The sequence below is a fragment of the Mobula hypostoma genome, chromosome 2 (assembly GCF_963921235.1).
Source record: "Mobula hypostoma chromosome 2, sMobHyp1.1, whole genome shotgun sequence".
Lineage (NCBI taxonomy): Eukaryota > Metazoa > Chordata > Chondrichthyes > Myliobatiformes > Myliobatidae > Mobula > Mobula hypostoma.
In genome coordinates this window covers 88,315,095-88,329,743 of record NC_086098.1, presented here as the reverse complement: position 1 = coordinate 88,329,743, position 14,649 = coordinate 88,315,095, and the positions used below count along the sequence as shown (strand labels likewise).

At 45.4% G+C, this 14,649-nt stretch overlaps 1 protein-coding gene across 2 annotated transcripts in view; it reads right to left on the bottom strand.

Moving 5' to 3' along the window:
- The window catches only part of znf451 (zinc finger protein 451), a 74,524-nt gene that overhangs the window by 43,108 nt on the left and 16,767 nt on the right, over positions 1-14,649 (bottom strand). For both annotated transcript variants that reach the window (XM_063040150.1, XM_063040146.1), the window contains one exon: positions 13,631-13,747. In XM_063040150.1, coding sequence (XP_062896220.1) covers positions 13,631-13,747 — 117 coding nt within the window. The remainder of the gene's footprint in view (positions 1-13,630; positions 13,748-14,649) is intronic.

Here is a 14,649-nt window from a genome sequence, read left to right as displayed (position 1 = left end):
AGGCTTTTTCCACTGAGGCAACGGGAGAAAAAAACCAGAGGACATGGGTTAAGGGCTAAGGGGGAAAAGTTTAAAGGGAACATTGGGGGGGCTTCTTCACACAGAGAGTGGTGGGAGTTTAGAATGAGCTGCCAGATGAAGTGGTAAATGTGGGCTCACTTTTAACATTTAAGAAAAACTTGAACATGTACATGGATGAGAGGTGTATGGAGGGATATGGTCCAGGTGCAGGTCAGCAGGACTAGGCAGAAAAACGGTTCGGCACAGCCAAAAGGCCTGTTTCTGTGCTGTAATGTTCTATGGTTCTATGGTTCTAAGATGAAGAGAAGATTCGTAAGAATGTCGCTGGGGTTAGAAATTTTAAACTACAAAGAGAATACAGCTGGGGTAGATTGATTTTTCAGGACAAGAGGAGGATAAGGGAAACTTCAACTGAACCACATAAAATTAGCAGCCCTGGTAACACAAGCAATAAAAATCCACTTCTCTTAGAGTAACCAATAACTGGGGAAAGGGGTGAAAAAAAGATTTATGGAAATTCAGGGAGTAAGAGGTAGGAGTCTGAACTGCATTGCCCAAAAGTATAGCAAAAGAAAAAACACCTATAAATTACTTTACAAGGAACTCAGTATGCCACAGACATAAGAACATGTCATCCCAACTGTATAAGGCAGTGGCAAGCTCTACTTTTCAAACAGTCTTGATGTCACTGCTCCCAAATTCTCCACCAACTCTATTCTAGTATCCCATTAAGATTGGACTTATGAAAAAATCTTTTAAATAATCCATTTTTGATTCCATAGATCACATACAAGAACCAAAAGAAAATAGAATAAACGTGCCTACATCTGAACAATAAAGGTTAACACATTGAATACAAGTTATCAGATGACTGAAAAATAGGACATCAAGTCAGAGTAAAAGTTTGATGGATAAAGTCTTAACAACCTCTACATTTGTTATTACTTTAAAAAAAAAGCTGCCAAAGATTGTCAGCTTTTTCTATTCATCAGTTTTGTTCAAATATCCAACTGCCTCCTCACTCTTACTGACCCCATCTGGAATATTAACGTTCCATTCATACCTCACTTTCCTTTTATAGGCAGGGCTCAGTGATGGTCACTAACTTTCACCTTTTAAGATGAATTTGCCATTGTGTCATTCCTTCTGACATATGCATTAGAGTACACAGTTCCTTATATGGATAAAAGAGCCCAGCCCCTTGGTCTGGATCTCAGAGCTCAAGCCTGCTGAACTCTTTCTGTTACTTACTTAATGCATCATTGAAACATAGATTCAGGAATGGATTAGGAGATTAAACATCTAGGAGCTTTTTCCTCTGATGAAGAGTGTTTAATTGCAAAACACAACTTCAGAAAGGATTGGCTATTTAGTTCTGAGATGCAAATCCACTTAATTTCATGAAACTTTGGAATTCTTCCTCCCAAAAGGCTGTGTCTATGAAATTGTTATTAAGATTAATAGATAATCACATAAATAAGAGAATCAAAGCAATGATGAGACGGCAAAGTGAATTAGAAGCCCAGAATCAACTGAATAAATTCAACCTATACCTGAATATAGGTTCTGATGAAGGTTCTCAGCCTAAAAAGTACTGTTTATTCCTCCAACATACATCGAAGTTGCTGGTGAACGCAGCAGGCCAAGCAGCATCTATAGGAAGAGGCGCAGTCGACGTTTCAGGCCGAGACCCTTCGTCAGGACTAACTGAAGGAAGAGTGAGTAAGGGATTTGAAAGCTGGAGGGGGAGGGGGAGATGCAAAATGATAGGAGAAGACAGGAGGGGGAGGGATAGAGCCGAGAGCTGGACAGGTGATAGGCAAAAGGGGATACGAGAGGATCATGGGACAGGAGGTCCGGGAAGAAAGACGGGGGGGGGGGGACCCAGAGGATGGGCAAGAGGTATATTCAGAGGGACATAGGGAGAAAAAGGAGAGTGAGAGAAAGAATGTGTGCATAAAAATGAGTAACAGATGGGGTACGAGGGGGAGGTGGGGCCTTAGCGGAAGTTAGAGAAGTCAATGTTCATGCCATCAGGTTGGAGGCTACCCAGACGGAATATAAGGTGTTGTTCCTCCAACCTGAGTGTGGCTTCATCTTTACAGTAGAGGAGGCCGTGGATAGACATGTCAGAATGGGAATGGGATGTGGAATTAAAATGTGTGGCCACTGGGAGATCCTGCTTTCTCTGGCGGACAGAGCGTAGATGTTCAGCAAAGCGGTCTCCCAGTCTGCGTCGGGTCTCACCAATATATAAAAGGCCACATCGGGAGCACCGGACGCAGTGTATCACCCCAGTCGACTCACAGGTGAAGTGATGCCTCACCTGGAAGGACTGTTTGGGGCCCTGAATGGTGGTAAGGGAGGAAGTGTAAGGGCATGTGTAGCACTTGTTCCGCTTACACGGATAAGTGCCAGGAGGGAGATCAGTGGGGAGGGATGGTGGGGACGAATGGACAAGGGAGTTGTGTAGGGAGCGATCCCTGTGGAATGCAGAGGGGGGGGAGGGAAAGATGTGCTTGGTGGTGGGATCCCGTTGGAGGTGGCGGAAGTTACGGAGAATAATATGTTGGACCCGGAGGCTGGTGGGGTGGTAGGTGAGGACCAGGGGAACCATATTCCTAGTTGGGTGGTGGGAGGATGGAGTGAGAGCAGATGTACGTGAAATGGGGGAGATGCGTTTAAGAGCAGAGTTGATAGTGGAGGAAGGGAAGCCCCTTTCTTTAAAAAAGGAAGACATCTCCCTCGTCCTAGAATGAAAAGCCTCATCCTGAGAGCAGATGGGGCGGAGACGGAGGAATTGCGAGAAGGGGATGGCGTTTTTGCAAGAGACAGAGTGAGAAGAGGAATAGTCCAGATAGCTGTGAGAGTCAGTAGGCTTATAGTAGACATCAGTGGATAAGCTGTCTCCAGAGACAGAGACAGAAAGATCTAGAAAGGGGAGGGAGGTGTCGGAAACGGACCAGGTAAACTTGAGGGCAGGGTGAAAGTTGGAGGCAAAGTTAATTAAGTCAACGAGTTCTGCATGCGTGCAGGAAGCAGCGCCAATGCAGTTGTCGATGTAGCGAAGGAAAAGTGGGGGACAGATACCAGAATAGGCACGGAACATAGATTGTTCCACAAACCCAACAAAAAGGCAGGCATAGCTAGGACCCATACGGGTGCCCATAGCTACACCTTTAGTTTGGAGGAAATGGGAGGAGCAAAAGGAGAAATTATTAAGAGTAAGGACTAATTCCGCTAGACGGCGCAGAGTGGTGGTAGAGGGGAACTGATTAGGTCTGGAATCCAAAAAGAAGCATAGAGCTTTGAGACCTTCCTGATGGGGGATGGAAGTATATAAGGACTGGACATCCATGGTGAAAATAAAGCGGTGGGGGCCAGGGAACTTAAAATCATCGAAAAGTTTAAGAGTGTGAGAAGTGTCACTAACATAGGTCAGAAGGGATTGAACAAGGGGTGATAAAACAGTGTCGAGGTATGCAGAAACGAGTTCGGTGGGGCAGGAGCAAGCTGAGACAATAGGTCGGCCAGGACAGGCAGGTTTGTGGATCTTGGGTAGGAGGTAGAAACGGGAAGTGCGGGGTGTGGGAACTATAAGGTTGGTAGCAGTGGATGGGAGATCCCCTGAGCGGATAAAGTCGGTGATAGTGTGGGAGACAATTGCCTGGTGCTCCTTAGTGGGGTCACGATTGAGGGGTAAATAAGAGGAGGTATCCGCGAGTTGTCGCTGTGCCTCGGCAAGGTAGAGGTCAGTACGCCAGACTACAACAGCACCCCCCTTATCAGCGGGTTTAATAATAAGGTTAGGATTAGTGCGGAGGGAGTGGAGAGCAGAGCGTTCCGAAGGAGTGAGGTTGGAATGGGGACAAGGTGCGGTGAAGTCGAGACGGTTGATGTCCCGTCGGCAGTTAGCAATAAAGAGATCCAGAGCAGGCAGAAGACCAGAGCGGGGTGTCCATGAAGAAGAGGAGGGTTGAAGACGGGAGAAGGGGTCATCGGTGGGGGTGGAAGAGTCCTTGTCGAAGAAGTAGGCTCGGAGACGGAGACGGCGGAAGAAAAGTTCCACATCATGGCGAACACGGAACTCGCTGAGGTGTGGGCGAAGGGGGACAAAGGTGAGGCCCTTACTGAGAACAGAGCGTTCTGCCTCCGACAGTTGAAGGTCGGAGGGGATGGTAAAGACCCGGCACGGATGAGAGCTGGGATCAGAGGGGGGAGGGGGGAGGCTGGGTGTGTCAATGGAGAGGCGAGGGTTGGGGTGAGAGGAAGATGGAGCCTCTGAGGGCCCAGGAGCTGACGGTGGGATCTGAGGGAGACGGGATTGCAGAGTATTGGTGGGGGAAGGGGAGACGGGAGTCACAACAGCAGCACATAAAGACCCGGCCTGGAGTTCAAGGCTGGGATCAGAGGGGGGACGGGGGAGGCTGGGGGTGTCAGTGGAGAGGGGAGGGTTGGGGCGAGAGGAAGATGGAGCCTCTGAGGGCCCAGGAGTTGACGGTGGGATCTGAGGAAGACGGGGCTGTGGAGTGGTGGTGGGGGAAGGGGAGACGGGAGTCACAACAGCAGCACATAAAGACCCGGCCTGGAGTTCAAGGCTGGAGTTGCAGTTGGTGGTTGCGCAATCGCTGTGAAGGTGTCCATGGTCGTTGCTGGAGTCCGGGTTTTGAATATGTCCTGAGGTGTTGGAGCCGCCGAGATCAATGGCAGGGGCCGCAATTGAAAGTTCATGCCTGCTAGCGTCGGGGCCGGCAGGCTCTGGAGTCCGTAGATGTAAGATCTTGCGATCTTTGCCTAACATGACAAAGTCAAAAAAACGGCGATTGCAGGCGTGAATCCAACGGAGGATGAAATAACGGGTAGGACCATTACAGACGGCGAAGAAAGTGTCCCAAAGGTGTGGAAGGGTCTGGGATAGGGACACCAAGTACCTCCTCATGGCGGAGAGCGTTGCCTTCAGAGCTTGACGGGAGAAGCGGCGAGAGGCAGAGTCAATAAAATGTGAGTACCTGGGATCCTCAGAAGGTCCAAATTGAGAGGCTTGGAAACGAATCCTAAAGCCAACTGGAGTAAGTTGGCGACGGAGGCACGTTCCAAGAAAGGATATATGGCTGTGATAGCGAGTTTGAGTCAAAGTGTGGTCGAAAAGTTGAAGAGCCGAAGAAATTACAGATGGGGAGCAGTAAGAGATGGTTTCACTGAACTCCCGTCGAAGAGAGGATCTAAACTTCTTCGGTGTAGGCATCACCGGAAGAGACTTCGCAGTAGTGAATTTAAACGCAAACAACAGGAATTCTGCAGATGCTGGAAATTCAAGCAACATACATCAAAGTTGCTGGTGAACGCAGCAGGCCAAGCAGCATCTATAGGAAGAGGCGCAGTCGACGTTTCAGACCGAGACCCTTCATCAGGACTAACTGAAGGAAGAGTGAGTAAGGGATTTGAAAGCTGGAGGGGGAGGGGGAGATCCAAAATGATAGGAGAAGACAGGAGGGGGAGGGATAGAGCCGAGAGCTGGACAGGTGATAGGCAAAAGGGGATACGAGAGGATCATGGGACTGGAGGTCTGGGAAGAAAGACAAGGGGGGGGGTGACCCAGAGGATGGGCAAGAGGTATATTCAGAGGGACAGAGGGAGAAAAAGGAGAGTGAGAGAAAGAATGTGTGCATAAAAATGAGTAACAGATGGGGTACGAGGGGGAGGTGGGGCCTTAGCGGAAGTTAGAGAAGTCAATGTTCATGCCATCAGATTGGAGGCTACCCAGACGGAATATAAGGTGCTATTCCTCCAACCTGAGTGTGGCTTCATCTTTACAGTAGAGGAGGCCGTGGATAGACATGTCAGAATGGGAATGGGATGTGGAATTAAAATGTGTGGCCACTGGGAGATCCTGCTTTCTCTGGCGGACATAGCGTAGATGTTCAGCAAAGCGGTCTCCCAGTCTGCGTCGGATCTCACCAATATATAAAAGGCCACATCGGGAGCACCGGACGCAGTATATCACCCCAGTCGACTCACAGGTGAAGTGATGCCTCACCTGGAAGGACTGTTTGGGGCCCTGAATGGTGGTAAGGGAGGAAGTGTAAGGGCATGTGTAGCACTTGTTCCGCTTACACGGATAAGTGCCAGGAGGGAGATCAGTGGGGAGGGATGGGGGGGACGAATGGACAAGGGAGTTGTGTAGGGAGCGATCCCTGCGGAATGCAGAGAGAGGGGGGGAGGGAAAGATGAGCTTAGTGGTGGGATCCCGTTGGAGGTGGCAGAAGTTACGGAGAATAATATGTTGGACCCGGAGGCTGGTGGGGTGGTAGGTGAGGACCAGGGGAACCATATTCCTAGTGGGGTGGTGGGAGGATGGAGTGAGAGCAGATGTACGTGAAATGGGGGAGATGCGTTTAAGAGCAGAGTTGATAGTGGAGGAAGGGAAGCCCCTTTCTTTAAAAAATGAAGACATCTCCCTCATCCTAGAATGAAAAGCCTCATCCTGAGAGCAGATGCGGCGGAGACGGAGGAATTGCGAGAAGGGGATGGCGTTTTTGCAAGAGACAGGGTGAGAAGAGGAATAGTCCAGATAGCTGTGAGAGTCAGTAGGCTTATAGTAGACATCAGTAGATAAGCTGTCTCCAGAGACAGAGACAGAAAGATCTAGAAAGGGGAGGGTGGTGTCGGAAATGGACCAGGCAAACTCGAGGGCAGGATGAAAGCTGGAGGCAAAGTTAATAAAGTCAACGAGCTCAGCTTGCGTGCAGGAAGCAGCGCCAATGCAGTCGTCGATGTAGCGAAGGAAAAGTGGGAGACAGATACCAGAATAGGCACGGAACATAGATTGTTCCACAACGCCAACAAAAAGGCAGGCATAGCTAGGACTCATACGGGTGCCCACGACTCCCCCACTTTTCCTTCGCTACATCGACGACTGCATTGGCGCTGCTTCCTGCACGCATGCAGAACTCGTTGACTTTATTAACTTTGCCTCCAACTTTCACCTTGCCCTCAAGTTTACCTGGTCCATTTCCGACACCTCCCTCCCCTTTCTAGATCTTTCTGTCTCTGTCTCTGGGGACAGCTTATCCACTGATGTCTACTATAAGCCTACTGACTCTCACAGCTATCTGGACTATTCCTCTTCTCACCCTGTCTCTTGCAAAAACGCCATCCCCTTCTTTCAATTCCTCCGTCTCCGCCGCATCTGCTCTCAGGATGAGGCTTTTCATTCTAGGACGAGGGAGATGTCTTCCTTTTTTAAAGAAAGGGGCTTCCCTTCCTCCACTATCAACTCTGCTCTTAAACGCATCTCCCCCATTTCATGTACATCTGCTCTCACTCCATCCTCCCACCACCCCACGAGGAATAGGGTTCCCCTGGTCCTCACCTACCACCCCACCAGCCTCCGGGTCCAACATATTATTCTCCGTAACTTCCGCCACCTCCAACGGGATCCCACCACTAAGCACAACATTCCCTCCCCCCCTCTCTCTGCATTCCGCAGGGTTCACTCCCTACACAACTCCCTTGTCCATTCGTCCCCCCCCATCCCTCCCCACTGATCTCCCTCCTGGCACTTATCCGTGTAAGCGGAACAAGTGCTACACATGCCCTTACACTTCCTCCCTTACCACCATTCAGGGCCCCAAACAGTCCTTCCAGGTGAGGCATCACTTCACCTGTGAGTCGACTGGGGTGATATACTGCGTCCGGTGCTCCCGATGTGGCCTTTTATATATTGGTGAGACCCGACGCAGACTGGGAGACCGCTTTGCTGAACATCTACGCTCTGTCCGCCAGAGAAAGCAGGATCTCCCAGTGGCCACACATTTTAATTCCACATCCCATTCCCATTCTGACATGTCTATCCACGGCCTCCTCTACTGTAAAGATGAAGCCACATTCAGGTTGGAGGAACAACACCTTATATTCCGTCTGGGTAGCCTCCAACCTGATGGCAGGAACATTGACTTCTCTAACTTCCGCTAAGGCCCCACCTCCCCCTCGTACCCCATCTGTTACTCATTTTTATGCACACATTCTTTCTCTCACTCTCCTTTTTCTCCCTCTGTCCCTCTGAATATACCTCTTGCCCATCCTCTGGGTCCCCCCACCCCCGTCTTTCTTCCCGGACCTCCTGTCCCATGATCCTCTCGTATCCCCTTTTGCCTATCACCTGTCCAGCTCTCGGCTCTATCCCTCCCCCTCCTGTCTTCTCCCATCATTTTGCATCTCCCCCTCCCCCTCCAGCTTTCAAATCCCTTACTCACTCTTCCTTCAGTTAGTCCTGACGAAGGGTCTCGGCCTGAAACGTCGACTGCGCCTCTTCCTATAGATGCTGCTTGGCCTGCTGCGTTCACCAGCAACTTTGATGTTTATTCCTCCAGCAGTTTGTATTTGTTACTCTGGATTTCCAGCATCTGCAGATTATCTCGTGTTTATTCCATTCATGATCTGGACTTCATTCTTAAATATTATCTTTAATTTTATTAGCAGGGTCCCCAACCTTTTTTGCACCGCGGACTGGTTTAATTTTGACAATATTCTTGCGGACTGACCGGGAGGGTGGGGAGGTGTTCTAGTAGGGTTAAACTCACCTCAACATGTCTTTTACAATTAGGGTTGCCAACTTTCTCACTCCCAAATAAGGGACAAAAGTAGCAGTCAAATATGGGACACTTGTGTTTACCCCAAGAAAGACTACCATGACCATGAAGCCTTGCGCGGGCACCTGCGCACACATGCCAATTTTTTTTCCCCCACAGATCGGTTTTGGCTTAATCTTCCCGACTATACTGTACATACATTATTTCTACTTTATATAGGTTGTGTATTAATCATATCATTCCTGCTTTTACTATTTGTTAGTGTTATTTTAGGTTTTATGTATTATTTGGTATAATTTGGTAAGTTATTTTTTGGGTCTAGGAACGCTCAAAAATATTTCCCATATAAATTAATGGTAATTGCTTCTTTGCTTTACATCATTTCGGCACGAAAGGTTTCATAGGAACGCTCTGCCTTCGTGGGGTAAATATAGGACAAGGACGGTCCCGTATGGGACAAACCAATTTAGCCCAATATACAGGATGTCCCTGCAAATACGGGACAGTTGGCAACCCTATGTTCAAGTTCAACAGTGCGTGACAGGGAATGAGGAAAGGTGCAGCTGACTCATATCGTTTCCTCGCGGCCCGGTAGCACATGCTCGGTGGTTGGGGACCGCTGTTATTAGTACCCAAATCTAACCTACAAATTCTCTTGAATCTTGATATTAAATTTCCTTTAAGAAGAAAGGGACAATTTTTAATTTGAGCTGAAGTATTATACTGTTAAAAACAAACAAGACTTTCAATGCAAATAGACAATTACCTAAATATGAGGAACAATTTGACCAAGGTAGATTATTTAAGGGCAATTCAAGGAAAGCCATTAAAAAATATTTCCTAATTCTGTATGTAAATATGTGCCACTGAGAAATAAGCAGAGAAGGTAATAGGTTGATAGTTAACTAACAAACGATACGGTATTAAAAAAATTTCAAATGTTGCCAGAAGAGTAATGGAGTGTTTTGCGTGTGAGTTAGCAAGCTGTTTTGAATAATTTTCTACAATCATTAGCATCAAAGCCTCGTGGATAATCACCCATGAATGAATTTGATAAAAGGGCAAAGCATAATACAATCAAGCATGCTTCGGATGCAAAGCCTTGACAAGAAAATTAACTGGGAAAATAAAAAGAGTGCCACCAATTATTGAAAGGTTTAGATAAACTGGACACATTGAGGATGTTTCCAACAGTGGGAGAGTCTATGACCACAGGGCACAGCCTTGGAATAAAGGGACATCCCTCCAGAACAGAGAAGAGGGATCTTTCTAAGCCAGAGAGTGCTGAGTCCATGGAATTTATTACCACAAATGGCTGTAGAGGCCAAGTCAATGGGTATATTTAAAGCAGAGGTTGATAGTTAATTAGTAAGGGCACCAAAGATTATGGGAAGAAGTGGGAAAATGAGGTTGAGAGGGAAAGTAAGTCATCTGTAATGGAATGGCAGAACAGACTCGATGGGCTGAATGGTCTAATTCTGTTCCTATACCTAATGGAGCCCATAACAGGGGATACAGGCAGGTTAAGCCAATGTGCATACAAAATGAAAAATGAAGTAAATGCAGTATACTCACTTCCTTTCAGTCAGAAGTGTATCAAACATTCTCCATTAGATGGCAAGAAACTTGTACATTTTCAGTGTCCAGAGCAATAGGAATGTCTTTGTACATTAAATGCAAATAACATGCAGAAGTAACAAGAAGTGAAGGGAAAAAAAAGAATTTCTACAAAGAGTTTGGAATCAAAAAAATTGGAAAGACTTGCTGCAATCATACAACATGGCTGGAATACCATGGCTATTTTAGTCTCCATACCTACAACACAACACAGTTGGCTTAAATACAGAACAATATTGATTCATCAGATTGATCGAAGGGATGACAGCAATGCCCTGAGGAACACAGGAATAAAGGTGACAGGCTCAATTAACTGGAAACAAGAATAATGAGAGCCAATCTCACTGAAACATACATAACTCAAAGAAATTGAAAGGGCAGCTGCTTCGAAGTTACAGCCTCTATTTGAAAGTTAAAATTAAAGATCTTCATGTCAGGATCAGAGGCGGTTCATTAGGGAATGATGCAGGAAAACTTCACATGTAATAATGCATCTCTACCTTAATGCTAGTGTGTCAAATGACCGAGATTTTGGTAGATTTGATGAATCGGAGCTGATATGAAAAGGATGGTAATGCAGACTTGAGATAAATAATTAGCTATAACATTATTGAAATGAACACTGAGTAGCCACGTTATGAGTTACAACAGTACCTCTGCTCATTAATGCAAATATCTAATCAGCCAATCATGTGGCAGCAACTCATGGCATAAAAAGCATGCAGATATGATCAAGAGGTTCAATTGTAATTCAGACCAAATATCAGAATGGGGAAGAAATGTGATTTAAGTGACTTTGACTGTGCCAGAAAGGGTGGTTTGAGTATCTCAGAAACTGCTGATCACCTGGGATTTTCACATATAATAGTCTCTAGATTTTACAGAAAATGGTGGGCAAAACAAAAAACCTCCCAGTGAGTGGCAGTTCTGTGGGCAAAAATGCCTTGTTAATGAGAGAAGGTAGAGAATGAACAGACTAGTTCCAGCTGATAGGAAAATGACAGTAACTCAAATAAACGCGTTACACAGCAATGTCCAGAAGAGCAGCTCTGAATGCACAACACTTCGAACGTTGAAGTGGATGGGCAACAGCAGAAGACCATGAACATACACTCAGCGGCCACTGTATTAGGCATAAGAGGTACCTAATAAACTGGCCACTAACTGAGCAGGCTTGAGAAACTATATTAAATTCCATGCTGTGTCACATTGCTACCTTATCCCTCTGCTTTGGATGAATCAAGAACCCTGTCCATTTTTAAGTCTATAATACTCTAGGTGGCAGTCCACACACAGGAAAATGCTTCATATAGTGCCTTCCCAATAAAGATATCTTAGAACATTTGTTTGACCACCTTTAACTCATCAATAATCACTTCTGATCCTCATTTCTGTTCACGTCCAACTTCCCTTCAAGTGGAATCTGCAGCTGAGCAACCCAAAGTGGTAAAATGCGCTCAGTAAAAAGATTTCTCTCAACTCCCCTACTCCACAACTCCCCTGCTCCACAACTCCCCCCCCCCGCCCGCCAAGAACTTTAGTCAATGAACAACTTTTAAAGGGTATCAAACATAGGGGCAGAATTAGGCTGTTCAGCCCACCAAGTGTGCTCTGCTATTTCGTTATGGGTGATTTATTATCCCACTCAACTCCATTCTCCTGCCTTCTCGCCAAAACCTTTCACACCCTGACTAATCAAGAACCCATCAACCTCTACTTTAAATATACCCAATGACTTGGCCTCCACAGCCATCTGTGGGAATGAATTCCACAGATTCGCCATCCTCTGGCTGAAGAAAGCCCTTCTCAACCATGTTCTAAAGGGAAATTCTTGTATTCTGAGGCTGTGCCTCTAGTCCTAGACTCCCTTACTATAGGAAACATCATCTCCAATGAGATTCTCCAGCCACCCCCCATTCTTTTAATCTCCAATGAGTTGAGTTCAGGCCCAGATTGTACAAAACAGGCTTACAAAAAAAAAAGAGTAATGTGATAATAACCAGGTATTGACTGTGTAATTGACCTGAATACTCTTGTTCTACAAAATCTTTTTGTTTTAAATGTATTCTTTATATCACATCACTAGCATCACATCACTAGCACAGCTGGCATTTACACTAAAGATATAAGAGGTGCTCTAAAACTTATCCAAAAGTGTCCCTTTCAGTGGTATTCTCCACCAGTTGTCACTCCATCAGTACCCATCGAAAAGCTGACTTCAGTTTTCTGCTCAGGTCTCAAGAACCAAGTTTAAACGCATAATCTTCTGACTCAGAAGTTCAGAGTGGCACCAAACAAGCCATGAATGATAACATGACCTATCCAAAACCATTAAAACATTCATTCAGACTAAGTCTATTTGAAATAAATCAACTCAGATTAATCACAGTAAAACACACAAATTTAGTTCCTAGCACACCCATTCAATTTAACAAATATTTAGCCCCCAGTGACCACAGTCAGGTTACAATGTCTTCAACAACCAAGACAAAAGGAATCAGTTTAACTGGAAACTTTTCCACTTCATTTGTAACCCATTTTACTTTGCACCAATGAAGCATGTCTGCATGGGTATTATCTAAAGGAAACAGTGCATCAACCTGTCAATGCTTGATAGACAGCACCTCCCAATAATAATGCAACAACAATAATAATACCCCTGGAGAAGGACAGCAGCAGGCACAGAGAAATAGCACAATAGGCAACTCGCTTCGGTCAAACATTCCAATTTAGGACTGCATTTTTGCTTCTTCTATATTGTGGGGTCAAATTAACAGAACATAGAACACTGCAGCATAGTATAATCTCTTCAGCTCACGATATAGTGCCGACTATTTAACCTATTCCAAAATCAATCTAACCTTTCCCTCTCACATAGGCTTCAATTTGTCTTTCATCTATGTGCCCGTCTAAGAATCTCTTAAATGTCTCTGATATATTGCCTCTACCTCAACCCCTGATAGCACGTTCTACGCACCCACCATTCCTGTGTAAAACCTTCTCTGACATCCACCTCCCACCTATACATTCCTCCAATTACCTTAAAGTTATGTCCCCTCCTCGTAACCATTTCCACCCTGGGAAAAAATGTCTGGCTACCCCCTCGACCTATGCCTCTCATCATCTTGTACACCTCTCTCAAGTCGCCTCTCACCATCGATCGCTCTAAAGAGAAAACCCCCAACAAAAAGCTCTGCAACATGCAGAGGCTCAAGAAGCAATATCAACATCATTGCATTGTTGAAATCTGGATGTGTCAACCCCTTATCTATATGCATCAGGTTTCTATCTATGTTTATTATCAGGTTTCTATCTATGTTTATTATCAGGTTTATCTATGTTTTTCTTCCAAAAAAACCCTCATCTCCAAAACCTTCATATGAATACAAGGCAGAATTTACTTGAAAAGCTTTGCATTTTTCTTCTTTCAGCTGCTTCTCAACCTCTACGTGACGTGCCACACGGTCCAATGTCGACAAAACTCTTGCCTTTTGCCAATCAATGTGATCTTTTGGTCTCTAGGAAAAAGAATGCAAATAACAACTGTGTAATTTTTACAACACACTTGAAACAAATAAACAGTGAGGTACATCATCTTCGATTACAGTATTTTTTCCTAAATTCATTTTGGTAATGTTACTATCACAGAGGTCTGTTGCCTAAACTTTAAATGCCCAAGAGTATTAATGATACTCTCTAAACAAAGAATCTCAGTATAATGTTGCACAAGAGGCAGCCATTTCATCATTCTGCCCATGATTACTTTTTTGAAGAATTAGACCCACTCCGCCTATATTTTTCTTGCCACAACCTTCGAAATCCTTTCTTAAGATTACTGCTGAATCTCTTTCTGAAAGAGAGCAAGACCACTGCAATTCCTTGTGTGGCCTGGAGATTTCTTTTGCATGTAGTTTTCAATCTGATCTTCCAAGTACCAATGTGATTCTCACTGCAAAGTTTCCTCTTTCAAACCCCATCATGATTTACAGTATTTGTTAAGCTTTCTTCTCATCATCTCTACTCCAAGGAAAGCAATCCATACTTCTTCAAATCCTCATGAGCTAATCACAATTCCAGTAACAATCCAGTAAATGTCATCTGCACCTTTAAGGCTTTCATGCAATCCACTGAGTCCATACTAATTCAAACAGTAATTCCACTATGCTGCTAATTTCCCATGCAAACTTATTCACACCATATTCCCAACTCTCTCCAGATTCCATCACTCACTGACATACTATAGGCAACAAACAATGGTTGAAAGACAGTTCCTGGCAAGTATAATGTCTCCAGAGAAATCCGCATGGTCACAGGAAGTACATGTAAATTACAAATCGGCACAGAAATTAGGACTGAACTCAGGTCAGTAGAGCTATAGAGTTGCAAGGCTGCATCACTGTGCTGTCCAGGGAACGACTCC